General features: G+C 50.3%; 1 protein-coding gene across 4 annotated transcripts; it reads right to left on the bottom strand.

Annotated features, from left to right (window-relative positions):
• Window positions 1-2,670: 2,670 nt before the first annotated feature.
• TPM4 (tropomyosin 4) lies at window positions 2,671-27,853 on the bottom strand. Of its 4 annotated transcripts, none has more exons than XM_061421754.1 (9): window positions 27,670-27,846; window positions 21,087-21,212; window positions 16,429-16,562; window positions 12,602-12,719; window positions 11,969-12,039; window positions 10,915-10,990; window positions 8,636-8,698; window positions 8,480-8,549; window positions 2,671-4,114 (listed from the first exon to the last, which is right to left on the bottom strand). In XM_061421754.1, the coding sequence occupies exons 1-9, from the start codon at window positions 27,781-27,783 to the stop codon at window positions 4,032-4,034; spliced, it is 855 nt and encodes a 284-aa protein (XP_061277738.1). In that variant the 5' UTR covers window positions 27,784-27,846; the 3' UTR covers window positions 2,671-4,031. The 4 variants fall into 4 exon arrangements, with proteins under 4 accessions (XP_061277738.1, XP_061277739.1, XP_061277740.1 ...); XM_061421756.1 differs by lacking the exon at window positions 2,671-4,114 and adding an exon at window positions 4,121-7,492 and having other exon boundaries at window positions 27,670-27,853; XM_061421755.1 differs by lacking the exons at window positions 21,087-21,212; window positions 27,670-27,846 and adding an exon at window positions 20,559-20,851.

Consider the following 27,853-nt stretch of genomic DNA (forward strand, 5'->3'; position numbering starts at 1 on the left):
AACACACACACACACACACGTACATGTCGCATGTGTAGACCTTAGATCCCTGACCGGGTATGCCTCTGCAGTGGGAGTGCAGATTCTTAACCACTGGATCGCCAGGGAAGTCTGGAGGCTGAGGTCTTGATCACGATGTTTTCCTGCACCATTGAGATGAGCCATACCACTTGCAGGGCTTCCCTGGTGGCTCAGAGGATTAAGTGTCTGCCTGCAATGCAGGAGACCCGGGTTCGATCCTTGGGTTGGGAAGATCCCCTGGAGAAGGAAATGGCAATCCACTCCAGTATTCTTGCCTGGAGAATCCCATGGACAGAGGAGCCTAGCGGGCTACAGTCCACGGGGTCGCAAAGAGTCGGACACGACTGAGTGACTTCACTCACTCACTTACATACCATTTGCATGGCCACCGCTAGGTGTCGCTCTGGGGGTATCATGCCTGGAGACTTGCCCGAAGAACTTATAAAAGATGCCCCCTACCTTTCCTTCCTCCCACTGCAGCACATTTTTTTGCTAATCTTGCTATGGCTAGAGCTTCAGCCAGAGCCATTGGTCACTTCGCAGGTTTCTGCCTGTGTTGTTTGCTACTTTGACCACATTCTCTGGTGGTCCTTGGTACTGTTCCCATTTTATTTTCCCGTTATTTTTATTACCCACACCACCTCTTCTCTGGGTGCTGCTTCTCAGATTTCATTGCAGTCTTTAGAGGGGTTTTTGCTTGTCTCTTAGATATTGCTGTTCCTCATGGTTCTCTCTCTGTTCTCACTTCCGGGGTGATCTTATTCACTTCCTTGGCTCCTATTATCTTCATGCTAGGTGATTTTCTAGCCCATAGCTGAACCATCCCTCCACATCCCAACTACTTTTTGGGTATCTGCCTTTGTATCTGTTAAAAGATACCTCAAACTCATCATATCCACAACTGAACTTGTTATCTTCTACTCATACTAGCTTGAGTTAGCTTCTGAGTGAGACCTAAGTTGCTTTGATACTTTTTCATCCTTCACAGCCTGGTTTTTAGAGGTTCTAAATGGCTCTTAAATCTTGTCCTTCTATCTCTGTTGCCTGTCAGATCACATCTCTCCACTCGTCTCCCCAATCATTGTCTAATCCAGAGTCTGCCCTTCAGTGTGCTTAGTCTAAAACATTTATCCCTTATCCATCCATGGTCTATCGGCAGGATAAAGTCTTCACAATCTGGTCCTAACCTCACCTCTGTCCCACTCACACTTCATGGGATTGGGTACTCCCGAAGAGCTGAGACAGGTCAGTTTAACAAACATTACTTGTATTAAGTGCTGAGGCACCAGGATGACTAAAACGGTATACTGAGATTAGATGACAGCCCAAGGGGGTAGGGGGGAGATAAGGAACTTCAATCTAGCAACGGTAGGGCACTCTAGCAATGGTAGGGTAGAGGACTGCATTATACTTCATTCGATCTACCAGTTTAACAAGCTCACAGTGTCAGCGTAACTTGAATTAAAATGAAGGAAATGTTTTTGATTGTACTAGGTGACAAAAAAATTGTTTGCCTTAATATCTTAAAGGCTTTCATTTCTCCTTTTGATTCCCTATTCTCCTTCCTCAAGATCAGATCTTAGAGCAAATATCAAAGCAATTCAGGTAGTGAAACTGCAGTCATCTTTGACCTTTTCTTCTTTCAGTTCAGTTCAGTTCAGTAGCTCAGTTGCGTCCGATTCTTTGCGACCCCATGAGCCACAGCACGCCAGGCCTCCCTGTCCATTACCAACTCCCGGAGTCCACCCAAACCCATGTCCATTGAGTTGGTGATGTCATCCAACCATCTCATCCTCTGTCGTCCCCTTCTCCTCCTGCCCTCAATCTTTCCCAGCATCAGAGTCTTTTCAAATGAGTCAGCTCTTCACATCAGGTGGCCAAAGTATTGGAGTTTCAGCCTCAGCATCAGTCCTTCCAATGAACACCCAGGACTGATCTCCTTTAGGGTGGACTGGTTGGATCTCCTTGCAGTCCAAGGGACTCTCAAGAGTCTTCTCCTTTAGGTTCTTCTTTAAGTTCCTGCCAACCAATAAACTAAGTCTTCAGATTACTTTCCTTCAGATCACTTCTCCCTTCTTACTCCATTATGGCAAGCACAATATCCTGGGTTAACTGAAATACTGTCCTAGCTCATCTTCCTGTCTCTAGTTTACCCTCACTCTAGTCCTCTGACAATGAATGCTAAGTGGATGTTCCTAAGTAATTTCTTCAATTTATTGATTACTGATCAGTGGCTCTCCACTCCTAACCAAATTAAGTTCAGGCTCTCATCAACATGGACACTGCCTACCTTCCAGCTTTCCTACTCCCTTCCTTTATAAGTGTTAACATAGAGAAAACCTTACTCAGGCCCGCCTTGTGCTTTCCTGACTCAAGCGACAGGGACCATCTTTCCTGCTCCTGTCTTACCTATTAAAACCTTTCTCATCCTTTTAGTCTGGTGTAGGCAGGATTGGAGATGACAGCGGACCAGAGGTTTGAGTTACTAAGGCAAAGAGCTCTCCTCTGTAATATAGAGATCATAATCCTTATATCAGGTAGTCATGTAAACAGCAAATAACATTTGTTGAATTGTTGGCATTTTCCCATTCACATTTGTTGAACCAAAATGCTGTGTTTTGTCCCCACACATTCTAAAATTCACACAAATTGGAGTTTATGTAAAAATTTATTTGACCAAAATGTAGAAAAAGTGATACTATTACATATGATACAGTTGCAAGAATCTAAATGGAAAGTGTGGGTTTTATTCAATTGCACAATTTGCTAGTGTATCTCCTGGGTAGTGTGGCGCTTAATAAATAGGAGTGAGGGGCAGAGGATTCAGATAAGCTATAAGCAGGGTGATTTTTTTAGTCAGAATTGTAAACTTGAGTTGGCCCCCACACTGCTGGGGAATGTGGAATGTTTCAGCTCTGAGATGTTAACGGAGAAAGCAGAAATATAACAAAATATAACACATTTTGTGCAGCCCTGTGTATAAAATACTCCATATCCAGTTTAATCAGGAGTTTCTTGGTCTTTCATTAACTTGGTCCTGAAGAAGGAATTAAAATTCTAGATAAGTAAATCTCCAATTTGCCATTCTCTCGAGTATAGAGATGAAGTTACGCCAATTTTTTAGTTTTTACTTTGCTGTCTGAGAGAGCCATTCTGCCTAATATTTGTTCACAGAAAAACAGTCTTGCTCAATTACTGATGGTTTTGAAAAAGACTGCTTCTCTGAATAGGACTGAATTCTCCAACATTCATTCCTCCTGAGTAGATGGCCTCATATCAGAGCAGATAAGCATGGGTCATTATTGGAATAAGACATCAGCTCCTCAAAAAACTTTAGATTGAAAGAAACATATAGAAGAGCATATCAAGGATCTACCCAAAACACATTTGGGTAATTATTATGACTCTTTTCTAAGCATTCTCATGCTGACTGCTCAGAGGATGTCTGTTCTGTTCTGCATGGTGGGGTGCGGAAAAGAGCCGGGATGATCAGATTAACCTGTCCGTGGTTTATGACTTCCCACAGTAACCCCACCCCCGCCTTTTTGGGTCTGGATGGAAAATCCCCACCCATTTTAATGTGATGATCCCTGGCCTCCTATCACGTGACCAACGGTGGACATTCTCCAACATTTTAAACTGACCCATGACTAGACATCAGAATCTGTGTTTTCAAAGTGTGGGGTTGTCTATTCTCCCAGGAACCAAATGCCCTCAGTCTTAAAAGAGAGTATGTATGCTCAATATGAAATACCCTGCCTACCTTAGGAATAGATGCAATTTAAGGATAAAAATAGACCTGAAAAAACTGGTGTCATTTTGAAAAACAGGAAGGAACAGATTAACTGGTGCTCAAAGCTTCTCTGATACAAAATATTTGGTCATGTATTCATAATTTGCTTGACATTTCCAGCAAAGCGAAGAGGCAATAACAAAAGAAACTTCTTACAAGAGAAGAGAAAGACACGGCGCTCTGGAGTTTCTGTTGGAACAAGACTCTTCTGTTTTGGTTATATACAGTTTAGTTCGTTTAGTGTCTGATCCAGTGTCTGATGTAAGCCCACGTTCTCTTCTTTGGCCTGGGCAAGTTTTTCTGGTGAAAATTAAGAATGAGGGAAAAAAATTAATAAGCATCTTTATTAAAAGGGGGGGGAGTTTCTAAACTCCATATTGTCAGAGTGAAAGAGCAGAGAAAGTACTTTGCATTTTAATCATAGAACACCATGAACTTCTGGATACTAAATACCAAATCTGGGAGTTAGATAGGGTTGGAAAATGAAATACAGGGTACTTGGTTAAATTTGAATTTCATATAAATAAAATTTTTAATGGAAGTGTATTGCAAATGTTGCTTGAAATACACTTATGCTCAAAATTTATTCATTGCCTATCTGAAATTAAAATTTAACTGGGTGCCCTGTATTTTAATATGCTAAATCTGGCAATCCTACAGTCAGAACACCTGGATTTAAGCCCCATGAAGTAAATGCCATTTAACCTAAGTCATTTAAACTTTCTAGGTCTCAGTTTCCCCATCTGTCAAATGAGGGTAATACCATTGTGTGGCAGAGGGTTATTATGAGAAACAAATGAGAAATGCTTCAGAACTTATAAAATGCTATACAAACATAAGCTTTTAGTCTGAGATACGGATGAGTTAATACATTTTCTCTCTAGTGCTGGTTAGTCCTTGAACTTATGGAAGGGAAATATAATCCTGTAACCCATCTTTCCTTTGGAGCTTCTGAGAATAGATGTTTAAATTCCAGGAATAATTGTGTTACTGTTTCTACATGTCCATCTATGTGTCTACAGCAGTCAAACTCCAGGTAAATGCAAAATGACTGAAATTTAAGCCAGACTGCTGCTGCTGCTAAGTCGCTTCAGTTGTGTCCAACTCTGTGGTACGTTATTAAATGGTTGAGCTGATGAAACAAATGAAAAAGCAAACAACCCCCCCTCCCCAAACTAAACAAATCAACAAAACTCTAAGATGCCACCTAGAGCTATGCATGACAGAGCACGAGAGAAAACTGGTTTGCAATGAGGAATGGCTGATAAGGGACTAGGCCAAGACTCATTAAAATACCAGAGGAAAGCAAAATACCTCATAAAATGTGATATGATCAGCTTGGAAATATTCAGAAAGAAAACGACTGCAAAAGATGGCCACCTTTCAACTACACCTACTGAACTTTCATTCGATGTGATCCTTTAAGAAAAAACTAGTGCCTTACGGTCTGGGAGGATTCTGTCAGAGAATAGAGACCTGGGTTAACACACTATCTGAGTGCCTACTGCATGCAAACCCATTTCTTCTCAGTTATCTCATTTAATCCGCAAGAACTCAGCTATCACTTTTATTTTTGCAGAAAAAGGCTAGACAGCTCAAATGGCAGAGCTGGGGTGCAAAGCAAGGTATCCCAACTCCAAATCCCGACCTCACTTCACCTTGCCACTTGGATTCCCTGGCCTCTACTTTGTTATTAGGTCTGAGAGAAAGTAAGAGTCCCTTAAAGTGTTAATTGCCCTTGACAAGTGTGACAGCAAACCCCGCCCTCCACCCACCCCACCACACTGTCAACAGGTAGTAGCAGATCGACCATAGCCCTAATCTCTGAAGTTCCACCTAGGTGATTAGTTAGGTAGAATGACTGGATAGGCAGGGCTGCAGTTATTTCAAAGGGTGGAGGCTACATATGTCTGGAAAAATCCTAGGAACAAATACGTGGAATGAGCAAACAAAAAACATCCACCCCTATACCATTTAATCTTTCCAGGGTCACACTCATGGCAATATGTGAGGGGAGTGGTTTATGCAGAAGTTCAGGGGGGAAGGTAAGAACAGAGCAAAGTTGGGGGTGGAAGGGTGTGGGTAGTTTAGTAAAGTTGTATTTTGCAGGAATGGACATAAAGAATTGTGACAAAGGTTCCCACCTGAATAAAAAAATTACTGGATGAGGAATAAGTTATGGTGACCAAAAATAAATGATCTACTCAGAGGTTTTCATGCCACCTTCAGGTTCAAGGGGCAATCTAGAAGATGGCTTGGACTTCAAAATGTTAGTGCTTCTGGGACAATTTGAGGCAGTGGTGGTGGTGGGGTACAGGGGAAGACCGGATAGATTATTTGAAATTTGTGGATTCTCTTGGGGAAACTGATGAGCTTTTGGTCGCTAGAGGTTTTTAACACCCACACACAAACTTTATGCTGCTGCTTGCTGCTGCTAAGTCGCTTCAGTCCTGTCCGACTCTGTGCGACAACATAGACGGCAGCCCACTAGGCTCCCCTGTCCCTGGGATTCTCCAGGCAAGAACACTGGAGTGGGTTGCCATTTCCTTCTCCAGTGCATGAAAGTGAAAAGTGAAAGTGAAGTCGCTCAGTCATTTCCGACTCTTAGCAACCCCATGGTCTGCAGCCTACCAGGCTCTTCCGTCTATGGGATTTTCCAGGCAAGAGTACTTGAGTGGGGTGGCATTGCCTTCTCTGCACAAACTTCATGAGCCCTCACTAAACCAAAGTTCCTGGTTCTAGTTAACTATGAGGGGAGATACGTGTTGCTCAGGAAAGTTGCTTTGGAACTCAAGAATCACCTCAGTTCCTTTGTTCAGCATTCTAGCAGCTTCCATTCCCTTGCCCTGCTATGGGATGCCCTTTAATTCCTTACAGAGTTGTTTTCTAAGGGTAAGGAATAGAGGTGAGCTTCTCTGGTGAGCTGCCTCCCACAACTGGGAGCTGAAGAGGTGCTTCATGAACAATGAAGACATCGGGAAGCCCAGACACCATTCTTCAAGTATAACACAGAAAAAAACAAGAGAAAAGGACTAAGGAGACCAAAATGCTATTGCCGCTGTTTGAATGCACAGATGAAGTTCCATCCCAAGGTAGCTTTTTTTTAGAGATAAGCCCGCTGGTTTTTGCATGTTCTGCTGATTCTCTTAAGCTGCTCAAGAGGTTGGATGAGTCTCCATTCAAAACAATTTCTATGTAGGGAAAAACCGCTAGTGGCATGCAGATACAGATAGCTACTGCATTTGAGAGCTCAGGCCAAGTTGGCTCTTGTTTTTATGTTGTCAGAAAAGAATCATATGAGCATAATTTTCTTTTTTGAAACCAGCTCTTCACGTGAACCACTCACTTTTGGTTGCAATCCCTCAGGCTATGGCTCAAAGGCAGCAAGTGGAGAAAATGAAAATGAGAGGGCATGAAGATGAGGATGGTCTGTCTTTATTTCAGTCACACAGTCACAGACGCAGCAGCAGCAGGCTTGAAAGATCAAACCAGGAGGCAGGAAACTGGAACTTCTAGAAGCCCCCAGGAGTGGAGGCACCACAGTGAGAAGGCAGACTTCAGTATTGCTAGGACAGAGGGTGGCACCCCAGCCACCTCAGAGAGAGGTCGTGTCGGTGAAAGCATGGGCCAGCTCCTCGCTGGTAGCTTTGTATGTGAGCGTCTGAGTGTACAGCTCATCTAGAGCGCAGAGGTCCCCAAGGAGAGAGTTCAGAAGACGTACAGGGGCTAGAAGGCGAGGGTTGGAATGGAGAGCCACACATTGAGAGGAAGAAAACAACAGAGAACAAAGCGCGAACTAGGACAAGGTTGCGTCTCATGAAACAAACGAGAAAACATAAGACCTACGGAGTGATTTCTAAGTGGAGTGAAGCTCTGCAGGGGACCAGCCATAATGAAACTTTAGAAAGAGTGGTGACTAGAACCGGTGAGAGCTTCTCCCCACCAGTCTCCCATCCCAGGTTATTTGACTTTGCAGTGATGTCATCCAGTCCAAAGGTCATACTTTGGAATGGGGGCATTTTGCCTTATATGGAAACCTCACTTCTCAAACCAAATACTGGGACACAGGGTCTGAAGAACGAGTTCTGTACCCTTTCTGGGTGGGACAGGCAGTTTGGGAGAACTGAAATTCCAGGATTCTGGAATTTCCGGGTGACTCCGCGAAGAGCACAGGGCAGAATTTTTTTTAAAGATGAAACACTTCAAGAAATTCTGGGATACGTGGGCACCAGACTCACAGACTGGAGTCTTTATTCAGGTCTCTACGGTCTCTAAATTTCCATTTTCTCATATTGTGATAAGCTTTGCGCTCTCTGGGAGAGAGTTTCCATAAAACATGCAAGGCATTTAAAAAATGTGAGGCGTCTCAGAAATGAGCAAATTGAAGGAAACTCGAAAGAGCTAAAAAATCAGCCATATTTGGATCTCTGTACTTACATATGGAGTTAATTACGCAGAAATATTTTAGTTCTGGAAAAATGGCAACACTAGTTTGAATCTGATTTTGCACTGTCCCGTCCCAGGGCTCCAGACTTCCAGATGTGACATCACTCTGCTCCCCTGACGTGGATGAAGCCCAAACCAGCCTTTCCAGATTTCCCCTGACTGTGGATGTGTTGTGTAAGGGGGAGGCAGAGCAAACACAATTAGATGGTGATTTCATACCTTCCAGGTCATCAATTGTCTTTTCCAGTTTTGCAACTGTTCTCTCTGCAAATTCGGCACGGGTCTCAGCCTAGGGCAGAAGAAAGGAGTCACCAGGACTGCTTCAAGACCAACCCCAGGAGAATCCTGAGCCAGCTGGGTGGGAATCACACTCACCTCTTTCAGTTTGTCGGACAGAAGTTTAATTTCTTCTTCATATTTGTCCTCCTTTTCAGAATACTGCGGTAGAGATCAAAACACTACTTTTTAAAACGGAGGGAGCAGGAGGAAAGCACAAGAGAATGCACATTCCCTGATGCTTGGAGAAAAGTGCATGCTTGAAGCTATGAACCTGCCTAAGAAGCAAAGTAGAGACAGGCACCTTTCCAGGCAGATGAAATGGGAGGGGATCCCTCTGGGATGGGACTGATCTCAGGACCTGAGCTGACAACTCAAGATACATGTGTGATGAAGACAGAGGCAGATGAGTGAATGGAAACATGCCTCTCAAGGCCCTCCACAGCAGCTGGCCTAGTCTGGGTTTCCAACCCCACTTCCCACCAGCTTCCCGCCACTTCCTAACCCTCTTCGGAGTACTCTCTGGTCTCCCAGCCCTTGCCTATGTCTGGGCCCCCAGGCATGGAATGTCCCATTCCTTGCTACTGTCTGTCAGAAGGTATGTTTGCCTTTCAAGGCTCAACGCAGGTGAGTATTAGCCAGCCTTCATCATCTGCCAGCTGTGTCGTTAGCACCAATCTCAGTGTACAGATTAGGAAAGAGTCACGGAAGCTAGCTAATTTGTCAAGGGTCACATGGCTACCACCTGACCAAACCACAGCTCGAACCTGATTCTGGAATATGAGCTCCAGGCCGGCATCCTGCTCTATAGTTTCTGTTTTCCCCCTCTAATAATTTTACTTATTTTTGGCTGTGCCGGGTCTTCCTTGCTGTGAGGGCTTTCTCTAGTTGTAGCAAGTGAGGAGGGCTGCTCTCTAGGTACACTGCACAGGCTTCTTACTGCGGTGACTTCTTGTGTTGCAGACCACAGGCTCTGGGGCGCTCAGGCTTCAGCAGTTGTAGCTCCTGACTCTAGAGCGCAGGCTCAGTAGCTGTGGTGCATAAACGTAGCTGCACGTGCGATCCTCCTAGATCAGGGGTCAAACTCTTGTCTCCTGCACTGGCAGGCGGATTCTTTACCACTGAGCCACCAGGGAAGCCTCTACGGTCTTTTCTAGGGTCACCTCCTTGCGACACCTTTCGCAGCTTTTCCAGAGTCCTTCTGTGGAAGCCCTACCACACCCTGGTTACTTTGTCAACCCTTCTACTCAACTAGACTACAAGCTCTTTAAGAGCAGAAGATCACCGCAGCATCTCTCCCAGTGACCAGTCTCTGGCATACCCACATTTATTCACCAACTATCCCAGCATGAAATACCCACCAGGCACCACACTGGGACTAATGACACAGCTCTAAATGAGACCAACAGAGTCCCGGTCTCTACAATCTAGCAAGGAAGGCATGCAATTAATTATAATAAATGTGATCAACCCTCATGATAGGGAAAGAAGTAGGTGGGGCTATGCAGCTGAGAAATACCTAACCTAGATGAGCAATCCGGGAGGGGTGAACAGGGGGTTGCCAAGCAGAGAGAAAAGGGAGCAGCCACTCCAGGCTGACTGGACAGAAGGTTCAAAGAAAGCACTGGAAGTGACCAACATGGAATGTCTGTGAAACTGAAGTTCAATGCAACTGGAGGGGAGTAGGAGGAGGGAGAGTGAGGAAGAGCTGAGAAAGGGGAACTCAACAGCAGGGGTTGGGAGGGGAGGGAAGGAAGGTCACGGACGGGTCTGTACGTTCTCTCTAATGTAATGACTAATGCTTTCTCCTGTAATGACTGCTTTGGGTACTATTTCAGCAACAACAACAAAAAAGCCCAATTCCACCTGTGATTGCTGCTCAACCTTCTAAGAAGTATTTCTGGAGGAACCTGGGGATTTGGTTGAGAGAGAGGCTCTGTATTTATATGATGAGGCTCAGAATTCCCTAATATGAGCCTGACCAGGTCCCGATCTCAGATTCTAAATGCATCTTCAGGGGACTTCCCTGGTGGTCCAGAGGTTTAGACGCCTCACTTCCACTACAGGGAGTATAGTTTGATCCCTGGTCGGGAAACTAAGATCCCACATGCTGCCTTGTATGGCCAAAATAAATAAATAGATAAATCAGTCCACCTTCGTAGGAGGTTGAGATAAAAGCTGGCATTAAGACCCTATGAAAGAGGGAAATCTAGCCATCAGACACCCTTTTCTATAGGAGAAAAAAACCTGGCTGCTGGGTACCAAAGCTACTGTTAGCAAATACAGGTCAGATCCCCGATACGCTGGCATGCTCCTGCGTTCCTAGGGGGAAGAAAAAAGTCCAGCAAATCACCCTCCAGCTCAAGCCAACCACCAACCTTTTCAGATGCGGCCTCTAGTGACTTCAGGTTGTTAGTGACATTCTTGAGTTCTTCTTCCAGGTCACCACATTTTCTGCCCAAAGACAAAAGAGGATTTTTGGTGTCTTATCTTTTTGTACAAACCGCAGTCTCCTAAAAGAAGTTTTCAAAAGGAGGAATCCGCACTGCCAGGGGCCCCCAGAAGGAATGTGGGGGAAAATGTTAATGGCTTTCTCTGAGACACAGTACTTGTCAAAACCCCATCGTGCCAGGCAAAGGCGCGGCAGGCCAAGGAGTATTTAGGAGGTTTGTAAAGCTCCTGGGACTTGGGCTCCTGCCAAGTCTGAGGCAACAGGGACTTGTGAAATCCACGATTGATGAGGCTGAGTCCGGAAGGTGTTTAAGAATGAGACGCAGTGCAGGAGGCTGGGAGAAGGCAATCCGAGTTTACACCGGACACGCCAGGAAACAGGCCTGGAACGGATTTTGGAAACCAGATCTCTCTCAGCACTGCGGGAATGCTCTGGGGAGCTTGATTCCTCACCCGAGTCTGAGGGGAGAGGCTTTTGGGGTTTCGTGGTGGCGGTGGGGGAGGGGAGCTTGTGGGGACTCTGGTCAAGCTTCTCACCTTTCCTCGCCACCAAGAATGTGTCCTAGCCAAACAATGACATCAACAACAAGGCATTTAGACACAGACACGGCAGTCTGCCCTCAGTGTTCCCTTAAGAAGGCACAGCCTCCTAAGGATTCCTCTCTGGGAAAATGGGACTTCTGGGCTTCTCGCTACTGCCCGACACACAAAGGTATTCCCAATACCTCTGTGGTAAGAGTCAACTCGTGGGCAGTACTTCCCAGGGCGGTGAGAACAAACGGTTGCCTGTCACTCTCTGTCAGCCAGGGAAGCAAAGAGGAGGGACTGATGGATGAGTCCCAGACACCCATCCACTTGACCAGAGGCCCTGGTCGGTATCAATTCCCAACATAACTTACTCCCTCCCAGCTCCCCTACCACCCGCCATCCACCATGTCCAGAGCTGAGCTGGGCCCCACCCAACCCCGCTTTGCCACTCACAGTTCGGACACCTCGGCACGCTCCTCTGCCCTCTCTAGCTCACCCTCCAGGATGACCAACTTACGAGCTACCTGCAGAAACAGGAAGGACCAATTAAGACACCCCCAAGGCCCACATCTAATAGGATACCCCACCCCCACCTGGCGCAAACAGCAAGGCCACATCCAGCAACCTTGGGGCTTTCTGCTGCTGCTCCAGGTCTAATTTCCAAACCTAAATTCTCTCCTGTGGGCCCCAGGAAGGGGAAGGAAGAGACGGGGCTGTGCGGACAGGCAGAAGGAGCAACTGAGCTTTCGTGGTCTGAAGACCCACAGCCAGGGACCACAATTCCCCATTTTAGCCTAACGCCCAGCTGGAGGACAAAAAAAAGGGATCTGATCACTTCGTTTCCCCTTTAAGTCTAAGTCCCCACTTGTCTGAGTGTCACAGAATTTCCCAGGACTTCTGGCATTGTGGAGATACGGTTTCCTAGCCAAGTGGCTGTCTTCGGAAAAAAACAGATGTGGATGCAGAAGGACAGCTGAGCTGACCAAGAGCTTCCTTTAGGCGGCCCCAGGGTTTTCCCTATCACAGGTCCATTTCCTCCCCACTTCCTGCTACTGCCATTCACCAGCCCCACTCCCTGCCACTCACCTCCTCGTATTTGCGGTCAGCCTCCTCGGCGATGTGCTTGGCCTCTTTAAGCTGCATCTCCTGAATCTCCATCTTCTCCTCATCTTTCATGGCGCGGTTTTCTATCACCTTCATCCCTCTGCGAGGAGCAGAACTTGTCATTGCCTCCAAACACACATCACCACCTCACTGCACACCTCCAGGCATCTGCTCATCTAAACACTTCACTGACACCTACCAAGAACCACACTCCAAAGAGGAGACTACAGCTGCTCACACACACGTGCATCTTTGCAGGATGCCAGGCACCATTTTTTAAATGTCACAACCCCCATCCCTAGAAATAGGTACAGTACCCCCATTTTACAGAGGAAGAAACTGAGGCATAGAGGAGCTAAGTAACTTGTTCAAGGTTACACAGCCAGTAAGAGGCAGAGCTGGGATTCAAACCCTGGTGATGTGGGTCCGGAGTCCACACTCCTATAGTCTCTCACTAACTAGTAACAAGGGGGACTTGTACGCCAAGTTACCAGGATCTGATCGAAAGTCTGGGCTGGCCTGGCTGTGGGAATGATGAATTCTGCTGCATTGGGGTGGGAAGTGGGGTAGGGAGGGTGCGTTTGTATGTCACAAGGGGCTTCCCAGAAAAGAGTCCACAAGTGAACAAGGAGAGGAAAGGTATTCTTCAGTGAGAGAGAGAGCTATACAAGAAAGCCCCAGAGAATGGATAAAGAACATGAGATACACACATACAATGGAATATTACTCACCCTTTAAAAAGAATGAAATAATGCCATTCGCAGCAAGATGGATGAAGCTAGTGGTTGGCATATTCAGTGAAGTAAGTCAGACAGACATGAAAATTGCTCAGTCGTGTCTGACTCTTTGTGACCCCATGGACTATACAGTCCATGGGATTCTCTAGGCCAGAATACTGGAGTGGGTAGCCTTTCCCTTCTCCAGGGGATCTTCCCAACCCAGGGATCAAACCCAGGTCTCCCACATTGCAGGTGGATTCTTTACCACCTGAGTCACAAGGGAAGCCCAAGTCAGACAGAAAAGGAGACATATTGTATGACACTCCTTATATGTGGAATCTAAAAAGAAGTGATACAAATGAACTTATAAAACAGAAAGAGACTCATAGACTTATAAGACAAACTTATGTTGCTGTGGGGGGAAGGGATAGTTTGGGAGTCTGGGATGGACATACACACACCGCTAGATTTTAAATGGATAACTAACAAGGACCTTTTGTATAGCATAGGGAACTCTGCCCAATGTTATGTGGTAGCCTGGGAGGGAGCGGGGTTTGGGGGAAAATGGATTCATGTATATGTAGGGCTGAGTCCCTTGGCTCTCCACCTGAAACTATCACAACATTGTTAATTGGCTACACCCCAATACAAAATAAAAAGTTCAAAAAAAGAGAAAGCCCCAGAGGAATCAAAGAATATGGCAGGGAAGTCAGGGTGGTTGCACCACAGGCCGCTTGAATGACAGGCTAAGGGTTTTGCACCGAAGGAACAGGGAACCACAGGAAGGTTTCAAAAACAAGTGTGAATGGAAAGCAGAATGGTGGCTGGGACTTCAGCGGGAAGACCAGGTAAGAGGCAGATATCCACAAAGTGATGGGTGAGGATGGCCTGAGGTGAAGTGGATATGTCCACTGGGGGAAGGACGCTGTCCTGGGAACAGCTGGAAGTGGCCTACAACTTCTGACCATGAGATGGAGCTCACCGTGGCCTGCACTCTGTGGAGTGGACACGGTAAACTCAGATATCTCCAAAGAAGAGGCCAACGAGTATAATGTATCAGTGTGTGTCGGGCCTGCCCACAGCAAAGGACCATTATTATACTTCTAATAAACATTTCCATTCGGACTGTCACTGCCCTTCTCAGCTAACTGTCTAAACACTCTCCAGGCCCATACTGGGCTTTCCAGGTGGCACAGTGGTAAAGAATCTGCCTGCCAATGCAGGAGGCGCAAGAGACTTGGGTTCGATCCATGGGTTGGGAAGATCCCCTAGTATAGGAAACGGCAACCCACTCCAGTATTCTTACCTGAAAAATTCTGTGGACAGAGGAGCCTGGCGGGTTACACAGTCCATGGGGTCACAAAGAGTCAAACACAACTGAGCATGCGTGTCTGTACCAGGCCCTGAGATCAGCAAGCTTGGAAAATCCTCTGCAGTCAAGGAGCGATCAAAGGGACTAGCTCACGGCCCCATAGGAGAAGGCAATGGCACCCCGCTCCAGTGTTCTTGCCTGGAGAATCCCAGGGACGGGGAGCCTGGTGGGCTGCCGTCTATGGGGTTGCACAGAGTCGGACACGACTGAAGCGACTTAGCAGCAGCAGGAGCAGCAAGGCCCCATAGTAAATGGCAGTGGAAGGACTTAAATCTAGATTCTTCAGCTCCCAAGTATAGAATTCTTTCCACCTAAACAGTAGTCTCTAACAAGGGTGCCATCAAAGGCTACTGGTAACATGATACCGACAAGCGAGGGGCCTTCTGACCCGGGGAGGTGCGAGAAGTGAGTGAGACACCTGGCCAGGCCGGTCTGACGGTGAACAAGGGGAGCACCTTAGCTGAGGCCCCAGGCACAGCTGCGAACACCTTGTGACTGGATCCTTCATACTCCCAGGCGGCTGCCCTGAGCTCCCGCCCTCTCACTCTATGAAGTGGCTGAAGCAGAGCCGAGCTGCGCCCTGCGCCCTCCCTAAGGGCCATTCCACTGTACGGCAAAGAAACTTCCCGCTTAGGCAACTCAGAAAGTCAGTCTCCAAGATTCTCCAGTTGGTTTAGCCCCTCTTTAGGTTCTGTAAGGGTGCAACAGAACCATCAGGAATGGATCCATGGGAGAAGTTTATACCAGAGAACTACGGTGCGCGAGTGCCAAGTTGCTTCAGTCAGGGCCGACTCTTTGCGACCCTGTGGACTGTAGCCCGCCAGGCTCCTCTGTCCATGAGATTCTCCAGGCAAGAATCCTGGAGTGGGTTGCCACTGCTCTCCTCCAGGGGATCTTCCCGACCCAGGGATCGAATTTGCATCGGTTGCACTGGGAGGGGGGTTCTAGCGCCACCTGGGAAACTTGAAAACCATGGTGGATGAGTCCAGTGAGATTTCTGGTGTGATGCTGTGGCAGATACGTGAGGACCACTGGTCCAGCCCGCACCACCACCACACAAGGAACCCACTGACCATCGCACAGAGATGGCCACTTCTGTGAATTACACAATCTGCCCATAGTCCTCCAGAGCCTGCTCCAAGGCGTGCTGCTTGAGAGGACACAGCACCCTGCTGGAGGCAGCAGGAGGATGCCCTGGAGGTAAGAAGTGCTATCAGTTGCAAATACATTAATTGGAGTGGTTTTGTGCATGTCCCTGACACACAGTTGTCCAGTGACCCAAGGCCTGAAGCACTGCTAATAATCATTCATGCAGACAGCCCATTTCCAGTTTTCATCCCCCGTCTTCTCATATCACCCTGGAAACCGATGTCTTGAGAATGCTGACAACCACATGCACGGTGACTTTCAGAGACAACAGGAGACACGGCGCTCTGAGGACAGACTGCCGACGACAGTCGCAGCTACAGCCTTATATCTGCCCGTTTTTTGCCTTCCTCTGTCTGGTGGTAGTTTTCCTTCATAACTGCCACGTCAAATGCCTCCACACACAGCATGATGGTTTACAAGGTATTGTTGCCCATTTATATGTATGTGTACACACGTGTGTCCTTGGGATCTTACTGACTCTCACCCCAGCTCCGGGAGGTTGGCAGTATGGCAGGACCTCAATTTCCCAGAAGTAAACGCTCATGCCACCAGGTTCAAAGCGTCCTTACCTCTCACTCTCATCTGCAGCCTTTTCTGCCTCCTCCAGCTTCTGCAGGGCTGTGGCCAGTCGTTCCTGAGCCCTGTCCAACTCCTCCTCAACGAGCTGGATGCGTCGATTGAGAGCTGCCACATCACCTTCGGCCTAGGGAGGTCAGAGGTGGAACCAGGTTAAGAAGGAAAAAGGTCAGCTAGCCTTCCACTCACACAGTGCCCTTTTCTCCAGCTAACACACTTCCCCCACCAAAGCCCACCCAGGAATCCAGGCGGTAAGGAATTCAGACTGTCTCTTCTGGACAATGTGAATTTTCCATATGATCTTTTCCGCCAAATGTCAGTGAACACTCCCCACAACAGGACAGGCTGTCAAGTCATTACGGGCTTCCCTGGTGTGGCACCAGTGGTAAAGAATCCATCTGCCAGTGCAGGAGATGCAAGAGACGTGGGTTCAATCCTGGGTCAGGAAGATCCCCTGGAGGAGGAAATGGCCACCCGCTCCAGTATTCTTGCCTGGAGAATCCCCATGGACAGAGGAGCCTGGCAAGCTACAGTCCATGGGGTTGCAAAGAGTTGAACACAAGTGAGCACAACACTCAAGTCAATACAGGACAGAGAGAGAAGTAAGCTGTTATCTTCCAAGAGGATGGTGCTGGCCTCTCCATGGGACTTCTAGAGAGCAAGGCCACCAAGCAACCGGCTCACTCTGTCATATAAGGTCTGCTCCTAGCCACCTGAATGGTAAGACAAATGCAGGACTCTGGACGCCTCAGTTATATGCTGACCGTACAGTTGGGGCAGTGGGGAGTGGGGGTGCTGAGTGGGGGCGGCCTGACTGGAACTCCATCCTTAATCAAGGCTGCCTGAGAGATGTTGGGACAAAATGATACAAGAAAGCAAAGAAAATGTGGTTACAGGCACTGAGAGGTGGCGGAACGGTTTTACTGGCTTTTCACCTACAAGGAATGTAATAAATACGTTGGCATGCATAAGAGCAACAATTCAAGGATCAAAACGTACTCGTCAGAATCCTTGCTCCGCAAGCGTTCAGCCATGTGGCACGGAGCAGGCAGCCTCCCTGCTTGCTTTGAGCCTATCCCAGGGCCTGTTTCCTTCATACCTTTCTGGGGACTGTAATGCAAGGGTGTGGCATTGCAGCTGGCATGTGGGAAGTCCCACAAAGGGCAGCTCTTGCTGCCATGATTTCTCCCCCATTTAATCCTCGTGGATCTCACCCATTTTGCAGCTGGGAAAACTGAGAGATGCAGGAGAAGTGAAACAGTCTTTTTCAGTGTCTCAGAGCTGGCAGGGAACAGCTTCTTGAGCCCTAGACCAGGGTTCTTCCCTTGCCAAATCTACACTCTTGAGTCCTGTGGGGGCTTTGAGGCCTCACACTTAGGAATATTGAGAACTGGTTAAAACGGGGCCCAACCGACAGGAGAAGTATAAAGTCACCCTGGCTTCTTCAGAACAAGACAAAGAATCTCTGAACGGGGGAGGGCTGTAAAAAATTAGTGGAGTAACAGAATGAGGCCAGAGTTGCTGAAAAAACACAGACTCAGGAAACTTTTCTCAGCTCCACTATCCTAATTGCGGAAGGAGAGGAAATTCCCCCAGGTGTTTCTGATCACAGCTTCCTCCGGAACACCAGTTTGGAGAATCCATTTAAACCACTGATGAGCTATTTTAAGAAATGTCACCCACTCCTTCCAAAGAGTGGGTGCTTTTATTCTTCTTAAAATTAGACGAATCTTCACTCCTTCAGCAACTGGGGCAGGAATGGACTCCTCCCCTCAAGTTTTTTTAGTACACTCACAAAATTGTGTAACCAACACCACCATCTAATTCCAAAAGTTTTGTCACCCCAAAAAGAAACCTCACACCCATCAGTAGTCAAGGCACTGATTTTTCAGATCACGCGGTGGTGCCTGATTCATGAGTAGGTTTTGTTTTTTTTTTTAAAAGAGCCCCTCCTTTTATGGAGGATTCTGAATCCTGACAACCATGCTTTTGGCACATTTTCAACTATCTGGAACGGAAATAGTTCTGAGATACATTCTTCTATGTACAGATATACATATATATGTATTCTTGAAAAACTGCTAGTCACTGCTAGTCATTTTGGGCTCCACCCCTTCCTGCAATCAAAGCTTCTACACGCTACAAAGGATTTTCCTTATAAGGTAAAAGAGGCTTGCTAGATACATGTGGCAAAGCAACAGGAAGATGTCGGTTAATCACACAAAAATCTAAACCAGCTGTCGGGAGGCAGACCCAGAAGTCTGCCACACGCCGGCTCTTGGCTTTCTCTACAAGAGACTGAAAAAGGCCTCCCCTCCCCACTGGGCTTCATTACTTCTGCCCAGGAACCTTCTTAAGGCTTTCTCCCCTTTTCCTGACCAAGAGAAGCACGCTTTGAAAAGTGAACTTTTTAAGAAGTTCGAAACTTTTCCAAAAACATCTTTCCTCCCAACTGGATGGTCCCACTCCTAAGTCTTGGCTCCAAGCTAAGGGCCATTTTTAAGCAGGAGTAATTGTCCTCCAGCGAGATGGCTTGGGATGAGATCAGAGGGAGGGTTATGCCGGTTACGTGTGTGAAAGAGGCCAAACCAGCTACTGTTGGGAGGCTTACACCAGGTTTCTGAGGGCTCTTCACGCCAAGGCGGCCCTTGCAGGATTAAAGGCTTTGACTCCAGCCAGCACGGAAACAAGTCTTTGGGGGAGTGGGGGGCGGTTCTTACCCAGATCTGTCCATCCCCACAGCAGTGCCCTCTGCCTGGGCATCTTTTCCACTTCTGGGGTCCCCACCCTGAGTCTCAACACTCCAGCTTTCTGATACCCTGGGCCTCCACACTCTTCCCCTAACTTTCTTTCTGAGTCTTTGCAGTCTCTTGTCCCAGCAAACTCTTACTTATTCTAAGATTGCTCACCCTCCATAGTGAAGCCTATCCCACTGGCTGGTTCTTCCTGTCATGCTCCCAGTTAACAGAACACAAACCCCCGCGGCCCGCCATGGTAATCAGCCTTATCTGTCTGACTCCCCTTGCCCCCACTAGGCTGTAAGCCCCTCTACGGGGAGAATGCGGGGAGAATAGCGCAGGAATAGAGCATCTAGTAGGTGCCAGGCAGAGAGGTTTTCCTCCACAGTCCCTTCCAGCAATCCTACCGGGGGGAGGGCATTATTGTCACCTCGACTTCGGAGACACGCTCCTCCTAGGAGTCAAGTACTAAGTGGGATGGGATGGGATTGGAATACAGATCTCTTTCCAGTCCCAGAGGTGGCCACCACCCGTCCCGTCCCAAGGGGTCATCAAGGGACAGAGAGAGAGGGCGGTGACCCCCCCGCCCCCATTCAGCCCCAGGCTTCGCATTTTGCAGCGGCCGCACACAAAACGACCGTGGGTCTAGGGGCCCGAGCTAACATTCCAAGGGGCTTCGCGAGCCAGGCAGGGTCCCGCGGCCCTCGTTCCCGCAGGGGACCAGCTGGGGAGGGAAAGGCCGGCGGCTCTGAAACTGAACTTCCGCCCCCCGCCTGGAGCAGACACGTCGCCGCCGCGCCCCTGGGAACAGCTGAGAAAGTTCGGCAGGAACCGGGAAGCCCTGGAGGTGGCGAGAAAGTGCGGCGCCCGCACCCCCACCCCCTCTTCCAGTATCGGCCGGTCCAACCCCAGACAATAGAAGCTCAACGTTTTCACTCTCACTTCCCGCTCCTAGGTGGAGCCGCAGCTCCCCGCCCTCTCCCGCCCGGACCCGGGCGCCGGCGGCGGCGAGTCGGAAGGCAGCAGGGTGCCCCCTACCTCCACTCCCCACTCCTGGATCGCGCACCCTCGCCTTACCACCCCCCCGCCCCATCTCTCCCATTTCCCGCTCCACCAGCCCCGCCCGACCCGGATGCGGCGCCCCCTCCCCCCGTCCCAGGCCAGGGAAGGAGAATGGCGGTGGAGGATGGGGTCTCTGCAGCCGGTCCGCGATCCGGAGCTCTGGGGCCCGAGGGTTTGAAAGTGGGATCAGGAGAGGGCGACAGCGGATGGCGGGCGGGGAGCGCGAGAAGCGGGTGGCACCGGGAAAAGGGAAGAAAGGAGGGTGACGGCGGGGCCGGGGGTGCGGGAGCCCGGGCGCGCGGGGCCAGGGCGCGGGCTCTCACTTTCTCGCGCCGCTCGCGCTCGCCGTCCAGCTCGCGCTGCAGGCCCTGCGCGCGGTCCTCCGCCTCATCTGCTTGCTGCTGCAGGGCCTGGATCTTGCGTTTCACCGCCTCCAGGGAGTTGAGGCCAGCCATGGCGCGGAGGCGCACGCAGCGGGCAGCGGCGGGCGCTCGGTTCGGCTCGGCTCCGGCAAGAGCTGCAGCAGCCGCGCCCCGGCCCCCGAGCCTTTGCCTGCACCGGGGCCGCCCCCGCCTCTCCCCGCCCCCGGCCCGGCCGCCGTCGGGGCGATGAGGTCACCCGGCCGGGCAGCCGACGTCAGCACCGCTGGGGGAGGGCCTGACGTCGGCACCGCTGGCCGCAGCTGCTGGAAAGTGCCCCTTTTCTGGACTTATTTGGAGAAAGCGCCGGGAGGCACCGCCTTCTACTCTTCCTCCTCCTCTTCCTCGAGCGCTTCCCGCCCGCCCGGTCCCCGGGCTCCTGCCCGGCCCGGCCCGGCCCGGCCGCGGGCGCCCCAGTTACTGGGCACGTACGTCGGAGGCTTTCTTCTCTGTCAGCTCCAGCTTTTCCTGCGCGTCTTTCAGGTTCTCGGAATATTTGTCCAGCTCATCCTCCGTCTCCTTAAGCTTCTTCTGGAGGTGGGTTAGTTCCTCCTCCACCTGGGGACAGATCGGGGGACGCATCAGCCTGGGGGGCCCCGTCCTGGCGGTGCAGACGCGCCCCCCACACTCCCAAGAATCCAAGTTTCCTGATCTGTGAAACAGGGAGAAAACTGTTCTGCCCCACTCACTAAATGCAACACTCATACCTGTTAACATGGCTTTCACATCCTTCCCTTGTCCTGGGACCAGCTGTGTTTATCATTTTGGGGGGGTCCCCCAGTACTCTTGCAGAATCTATCACAGCTTTTGAGAAACAAGTCCTGCCACGTTTTCTAGAAACTCGGGTTCAATTTTGCAGCCTCCCGGGTGGAGTCTCATACTCTGGCCTGGACCATCCCCCTACCCTCAACCTTCCCAACATTGGCAGCCAGACCCTACCTCTGGTGAGAACCTGCCATGGCTCCCTATTGCCCAAAAGAGTGAAAAAATGAAAGTGTTAGCCACTCAGTCGTGTCTCACTCTTTGTGACCCCATGAACTGTATAGCCTACCAGGCTCCTCTGTCCATGGAATTCTCCAGGCAAGAATACTGGAATGGGTTGCCATTCCCTTGTCTAGGGGATCTTCCTGATCCAAGGAGCCACCCTGGAACCTGCCATGGTTCCCTATTGCCCAAGAGAGTGGTTCTCACAAAATACCTTGAAGGTTTGAAAGGCTCAACCCCTGCCCCCGTCCCCGACTCCTGGGACTTTGTGAAGCTTACTGGAAGGGAGCTACTCCTTAGAGATCACTTTCTTGGAAGATTCAGGTAAGGGCTTTTCAGTTCTTCCAGTCTGGCTTGTGTTTAATAAAAATGTCCCCAACACTCCCCAAATTTTCAGTCCTTTTCATTTATCCAGAGAGTCTTGCCCCCTCCTGGCACCCCCAGTTTGAGAAGTCCGATGGAATATGAAGACCCCTTAACCTTTCCATCACCCCCCACCACACCAGTCAAGGGCCAACTCAGAAAGCTTCTCTGTCACCCTCCTTCCCTCTGCGCCTCCCCCTCCTGCCCCTAACTTTGGGCTGGGGTGCTCGGTCCCGCTCAAGTTTTGATCTGACTTTATGTCTCAGGTGGTTTGACCCCTGGTCCTATTCATGCTGCCAAGGTGAGCACACAGCCCTCATGGGCCCTGCATCCTCCTCCTGCTTCCTCCTGATGGCAGGAAGCCCAGAGAGGTGGAGTGACTATCGGTGGGTCATACAGCACTGGATTTGAACCCACATCTGAACAAGCCCTCCTAACCGACCTACTTTTCTGCAGCCCCCAGTGGCTTGCTCCTGTTCAGTCCTGAGACAACGTGCAAAATGTGCCAGGAGCTGTGTGTGTTGTGTATGTGTTTCATGTATGCGTGTGTGTACACATGCAGATTCTTAAAAGGGCTGCTATTCCAGCCTCCCATTCCCAGGACTTCTGAGTGTCTTACTGATGAGCTGAGGAATGGAAAAGGGGTGAGGGATCCGAGGAGGAGGAGGGTGGCTGCAGCTTCCACCTACAACAGGGTCCACCGGCCCTGACCTTGATATCTAGGCAAGGAGCCCGGAAGGCTCCAAATCCCCGTTGTCTGACCCTGTCCCCCTTTCTGGCCTCTGTCGTCATCTGCAAAATGGAAGCCTTGACCTGGTGGTCTCCCAGCACCCTGGCAGCTGCTTTTGAACTTCCGCTTTCACGGAGAAAATGAGCCAGTTTCCTTAAAGAAACGGTCAGCCTGACCCAACATCCACCTGACTTCCTTCCAGCCCTGTACAGTACAGCATTCCCTAGGTGCTAGGATGCATTGGAGAAGGAAATGGCAACCCACTCCAGTGTTCTTGCCTGGAGAATCCCAGGGACGGCAGAGCCTGGTGGGCTGCCATCTACGGGGTCGCACAGAGTCGGACACGACTGAAGTGACTTAGCAGCAGGACTTCCCCTGACAGTCCAGCGGTTCAGACTCTGTGCTTCCACTACAGGACATGGGTTCGATCCCTGTCAGGGAACTAAGGTCCTGCCTGTGGTGGCCAAAAAATTTTTTTTTCTATAGCAGCATTTCCTGGTGCTGTGTGCCAGGCACAGTGCTCTTTTAACATGAAAGACTGAGGGCAAATTCTGCAGTGTCGGCTCGTTTGGCGGGTGTCAAGATTGTTTTTGATGACTTTTTCTGGACAATAAAGGGTGGAGACTGTGATAAGGTGGGCAGGGGGCTATGAAGCAGTTAGAATGTGCCAGTGTCACAAAAGGGGAAAGTGAAAGTGAAAGTGAAGACGCTCAGTCGTGTCCGACTCTTTGCGACCCCATGGACTGTGGCCCACCAGGCTCCTGCGTCTGTGGGATTCTCCAGGCAGGAGTACTGGAGTGGGTTGCCATTTCCTTCTCCAGGAGATCTTCCCAACCCAGGGATCGAACCCAGGTCTCCCGCATTGCAGGCAGACACTTTACCATCTGAGCCACCAGGGAAGCTCAAAAGGGTAAACAGTCCCTAAATGAAAATGGGACCTGCCTGAGGCCCTTTAGAGAGGGCATTTGAACCCTTGTCAGACTGACTTCAAAGCTGGTTTGCTTGACCGCTAGGCTAGGCTGTGTGCACGGCCCAGCAAGCCCTCCTCCTATTGACCTCCCCACCCAGGTCCCTCCCCTGGGTAGTCTGCACTGTAGTAGACAGGCCCCTAGTCCCTGTCCCACCCTCTGGCCCCACCCTGACCCCTGGGGCAAGGGTATGCTTCTGTGTTTGGCTCTGTCTCCCTTAGGGATTTCCCCGATGGCTTAGCTGGTAAAGAATCCACCCACAGTCCAGGAGACCCAGGAGATGTGGGTTCAATCCCTGGGTTGGGAAAATCCCCTGGAGGAGGAAATTCTCCAGTATTCTTGCCTGGAGAATCCCCTGGATAGAGAAACCTGGAGAAGGAAATGGCAATCCACTCCAGTGTTCTTGCCTGGAGAATCCCAGGGACCGCGGAGCCTGGTGGGCTGCCGTCTATGGGGTCGCACAGAGTCGGACATGACTGAAGTGACTTAGCAGCAGCAGCAGAGAAACCTGGCGGCTACAGTTCAAACGGTTGCAAAGAGTCGGATTCTACTGAGTGACAAAGCACAGCCCACCCCCTGGGGCTGGAGCGCTTAGTGAAACAGGCTTACGTCACTCTGGGCTCCAGTATCGCCCAGCACAGAACTGGGCTCGATGTTCACCATGGAATCCCAGGAGAAGTTTGCATAATGGAGCCAGGTCTGAAAAAATAAGTAAAGCTGACACGGGTCGGGTTCCTGTCCCTCTGAATTGCACACACACAAAGCACCTAGGATGTGTGCTGTCTTGCTGGGGAGGCTGAGGCTCACACTGGCTCTCCAAGGTCTCCCTCAAGTCACTTCCTTCTTGGAGCCTCAGTTTCTCTGCCTGTAAAATGGCCAGGAAGGTCGTGGACGGCAGACCTTAGTCCCTGCAAATGGGGCCTTTGGGCTGGGCTGAGGCAGGATGTGAGGTCAAAGGCCAGTTTGGGGCGGATGTCACTGCCCTGCGAGGGGCGTGGGCAGGAAGCAGGCCAGGGAGGCCCAGCCCATTCCCATACTGTGCAGAGAGGGCTTGGAATGGGGGCTTTGCTACAGGATCCCTGAATGTCAGGCTGGCCCAAGACCCATGCTCTCTGGCCTCCTGAAGCATAAGGCACTCTGAATAAGCTTAGCCTTTCATGATCTCCTGCCTTTGTTCCCAGGCAGAATGGGCTATCTGCTCTATAGGGCTCAGGCTTCTGCTTTGCACCTCTGGAATCTTACATACTCTCTATCAGAAGGCATCATTTGCCCCCATTTCTCAGATGAGAACACTGAAGGAGCTCAGTGAGAGAGCAGCAGCAATGTGCCCTAGTTACAGAGTTAGATGATCTGGCCTGGAGGTGAGCACAAGTCCATGGGGTAGCAAAGAGTTGGACATGACTGAGCACGCATGCATGCACCACCCTAGTAGGCAGCTTTGGGCAAAAAAAAAAAAAAAAAAGAACAGAATGAAAATCCAGTTGGAGATCAGAGACCCTATCCCTGCCTCCTTGGCCATGCAGCTGGTGGGATGCTTTGAGGAGCCTTCTCTTTTGGGACTTGTGTCTGCCCTGGGGCTTCCCTCATAGTTAAGTGGTAAAAAAATTCTCCTGCGATTCAGGTTTGATCCCTGGGTTGGGAAGATCCCCTGGAGAAGGAAATGACAACCCACTCTAGTATTCTTGCCTGGGAAATCCCATGGACAGAGGAGCCTGGCGGGCTATAGTCCATGGAGTCACAAAAGAGTCATACAAGACCGAGCAACTGAACAACTGCTTTGGTAGAATATGCTATATCAGTCACTCACGCCTTAGTGCGAATTAGAGCCATTAAATTGCTTTTATCTGAATCCCTGGCTAAAGCCCTCATGCTGAATGCTTAGTCGCTCAGCAGTGTCCAACTCTTTGCAACCCCTTGGAATGTAGCCTACCAGGCTCCTCTGTCCATGGGGATTCTCCAAGCAAGAATACTGGAATGGGTTGCCATGCCCTGCCTCAAAGCCCTCATGGTAAGTGCTAAATGATGGATGGAGGCCGCAGCTCAGGGCCAGCACAGGATGGGCGTTTGTGTTTGCCAGGGAGGGAGGAGGGTTTGTGGCAGGGAGCACTGGGGGTGGGGCTGTCCTGTGCGGATATGTTACAGCGCACTTAGGGTAGCTCCGGGACACTGGGGGATGGGGAGGCCCAAAGGGGAAGTAGGGTGGGGTAGGAAAGAACCCTGAGTTAATGGAGCCCTTACACTATGCCGGGTACCATGCCAAGGGCTCCACCTGCCTAGTCACCTCTAGTCCTCCCACGGTGGTAAGGGAAGCAACACTGTCATTTCCTCATTTCACACATGTAGCCACAGAGGCACAGAGAGGTGAAGCCGGCTTCCCTGGTGGCCCAGCGGTAAAGAATCTGCCTGCGTTGCAGGAGACCTGGGTTCAAGCCCTGGGTTGGGAAGACCCCATGGAGGAGGGCATGGCAACCCACTCCAGTGTTCTTGCCTGGAGAATCCCATGGACAGAGCAGCCTGTCGGGCTACAGTCCACAGAGTCACAAAGAGTCAGACATGACTGAGGTGACTTAGCATGCAGCAAGCATGCCCAATGCCTGAACTGTGAACCTGGCCAATCTGAGCTCAGAGCCTGCACTTTCACCTGTTGAGCTGGCCTGGCGCCCAGGATGGGCAGGGCTGGGCACTTGGTGTCACCATCCTGGGCGTCTCCTGGGGCTTATCTGAGACCCTGAAGCTCCCCAGGGCTTGGCAGTTGACCCCAGGTCGGGCAGGCTACTGTGGGAGGGATCAAGACCCCCTTCCCTCCTCTTATTGGCTGCTCTGACCACCCAGACCCAGACAACTGACTTGTGTTCTCTGCCCCACGCCAAGGTCTTGGGACTATCCAGCCCAGCCCCCTTCCATTGGCTCTCTGATGGATCCCTGTTGTCCAGGCCCCCTGGGAATCTTATCCCCAAAGCTCTGAATCCAGGGCCTCTGCCTGCCAGAGGCACCCCCACCTTCCCCTGCCAGGCTCGCAGCAAGGGCACCCTCAGAGACACATTGAGATTCTCAAGTTCACCCTCAAATCTCTACCCACCCTAGCCCCCAAACGCTCATCAGCTGCCATTGCAGCCAGTCACAGCTGCCCCACCACACACCCCATACTCTTGGCCACACTTCCCGATCTGTCACCCACACACAGACACAGATACCCCAACAGAAACAATCATGCAATAGGCGCACACATACCCTGACACACACACACACACCCATGCCAGCCCAAATGCAGTCACCTCAACACACACACACTCACCCTGACACACACAATTTCAATATCAGGTCAACATGTGTACAAGAACACACAGCTAGTCTCTTCCCCTAAAACCCAGGGCAATACCAGCATCAACACACACTCAGACTCACAAACACATCCATACTTTTTCACACCCACTGTCAACAGCTACACACTCAGGCCTTCCTCGGCACACATATTCTCAGTCACCTTCAGGTCTCCACAGAGCCAGAACGCACACAACACACGTAGACACACAGATGCTCAGACACACACAAAATACCTTCTACATACACACAGCAGCCCTAAACCACCCCTTCTAACACACCCCGCATGGTGAGCCCCTCACCCCAACACACCTCCTCAGACTCTCGTCTTTGCACACACACACACAAGCAGCCCACACAAATGCCCCTCCCTTTCTTACGCACTTTCCCACTCTCTCTCTCTCACTCACTTTGCTTCCACTGGCCTTGTTGGAAGTGGGTCCAGTCGGCCCCCTCTCTCCCAGCCCAGGGACCCCTCCAGGGAAGACAATAGTCCCCTTACTCTCTCTCAGCCAGAGCATCACCCCTTGTCTCAGCCCCGGTCTCCCAAGTCCTAAGGTTTCCTGAGATTCCCACCCTCCGCCCCAGAACTTCACCAGCTCAGAGAGGGTGCTGGACAGCCTGGCGCGGCCCAGCGGAGCTACATCACCTGCTTGCACTTCTCCTCGGCAGCTTTCTTATCCGACTCCGCCTGCTCGGCCCGGTCGATGGCGTTCTCCTTGTCCAGCTTCAGCATCTGCATCTTCTTCTTGATGGCCTCCATGGCTGGGTGGTGGGGGGCAGTGGGCGCAGAGGGGGCTGCAGCGGCTGTGGCGTCAAGTGAGCAGCCAGGG

This window comes from Bos javanicus, chromosome 7, assembly GCF_032452875.1.
Source record: "Bos javanicus breed banteng chromosome 7, ARS-OSU_banteng_1.0, whole genome shotgun sequence".
In the NCBI taxonomy this organism is placed as follows: domain Eukaryota; kingdom Metazoa; phylum Chordata; class Mammalia; order Artiodactyla; family Bovidae; genus Bos; species Bos javanicus.